This window comes from Budorcas taxicolor, chromosome 3, assembly GCF_023091745.1.
Source record: "Budorcas taxicolor isolate Tak-1 chromosome 3, Takin1.1, whole genome shotgun sequence".
In the NCBI taxonomy this organism is placed as follows: domain Eukaryota; kingdom Metazoa; phylum Chordata; class Mammalia; order Artiodactyla; family Bovidae; genus Budorcas; species Budorcas taxicolor.
In genome coordinates, this window is record NC_068912.1 from 10,028,837 (window position 1) to 10,030,205 (window position 1,369).

Consider the following 1,369-nt stretch of genomic DNA (forward strand, 5'->3'; position numbering starts at 1 on the left):
GAGATGCCCCTCAGAGGAGTTAACTCCCGGAGCCCCCGCCTCCCAGGGCTAGACTGGGATGCTTAAGAAAAAGCCCACCCCACTCTACTCCCAGCCTTCCCCCTTCCTGTTCTCATGCCCCTCCCTGCTGTGGGCAGGAGAAGCTGGAGCGGGGTAGAAGGAGGGTGGGAGGCAGAGTTGGGGGCTGGGGAAGGGAGGGGGGAAGTCTCTGAAAATCTGGGACTAGGAGTAGAAGAGGGGGCAGCCCATGAGCAAGCCAAGACTATACCCCCCAGCCCCGCAAACATTTCGAGCCAGCTGGGCCCCGACCGCTAACCGTGGAAGGTACCCACGAGAGGAGCCCTCTGGGTGCCTGGGTGAGTCAAAGAAAGTCGCCTCCATGACCCACCAGTGGGCTCTCTGCCTGGGCCCGGGGCCTGTGGGTACATGCCATGCCGAGGTACGGGGGCTCAGGAAGGAGAGGCCGTTCTAAGCAGTGAGAGGGTGAGACGGGACCCCGGCGAGGCCGGGGGAGACGGGTGGACCCGGCGGGGAGGCAGGCCGTGTTCACACGTCCAGCACGTGGTTCAGGTAGGAGATGTAGCAGATGGCCAGACGCAGGATCTCAATCTTGGAAAGCTTCTTGTCGGGGGGCAGCGTGGGCAGCAGCTTGCGCAGCTCGGCGAAGGCCAAGTTGAAGGCTTCCACACGGATCCGCTCCCGCGTGGCATGGGCCGTGCGGTACTTGGCTGTGGCGCGCCGCCGGCGCCGACGCTCCTCGCGGCTCAAGTGCTGCAGGTCTTTCCGGCCCGGCTCTGCAGGTTCCAGGCCCCGGGCCGGGCCGCCCCTCGGCCCCCCGGGCCCCGCCCCGTCAGGGCCCGCCCCGCCCCCGCAGTCGCTGAAGCCGGACTCGGTCTCAGAGTGGGTGAGCGGCAGGTCCAGCTCCATGGTGTCTGAGTTGAGCATCATGATGGATGCCCCCCGCCCAGTGAGATCAGGACCCCCTCGCCACCCCTCCCTCTGGGAGCCTGAAAGCTGGTGGCGGGAGGGGCAGGAAGGGCCTGGGGTGGGGAGGTCTGCCACTGAGCTCAGGAAGCCAGAAAACTTCAGGGTTCCATGGTCAGGGTTCCGGTCGGGGAGTCTGGAAGAAAGAAGGGGAAATGAATAAGGTCAGAGGCAGGAAGGAGGGGACAGCTCAGAGACGCGGAGCCAGGAGGAAGGTTTAAGATGGGCTGGGAGGGGGAAGGTACTGTAAGCTTGGGGAAAGGACAGCAGAAACATGGGGAGGATTGGGCGGGTGGGGCGCAAGAGAGAGGAGCAGGTGGCCACAGTGTAAAGAAGGAAGAGGAAAGCTGGAAAGAAGGGAGGAGACCCAGAAAGTCAGCAACTG

At 64.4% G+C, this 1,369-nt stretch overlaps 1 protein-coding gene across 1 annotated transcript; it reads right to left on the reverse strand.

Moving 5' to 3' along the window:
- Nucleotides 1–546: 546 nt before the first annotated feature.
- Nucleotides 547–948, reverse strand: NHLH1 (nescient helix-loop-helix 1). Its single transcript, XM_052638158.1, has one exon. The coding sequence runs from the start codon at nucleotides 946–948 to the stop codon at nucleotides 547–549; it is 402 nt and encodes a 133-aa protein (XP_052494118.1).
- Between the last annotated feature and the right edge of the window lie 421 nt (nucleotides 949–1,369).

Excerpts from the sequence above, each read along its gene's own strand:
- NHLH1 (XM_052638158.1), bottom strand. The coding sequence starts at position 948 with ATGATGCTCAACTCAGACACCATGGAGCTGGACCTGCCGCTCACCCAC.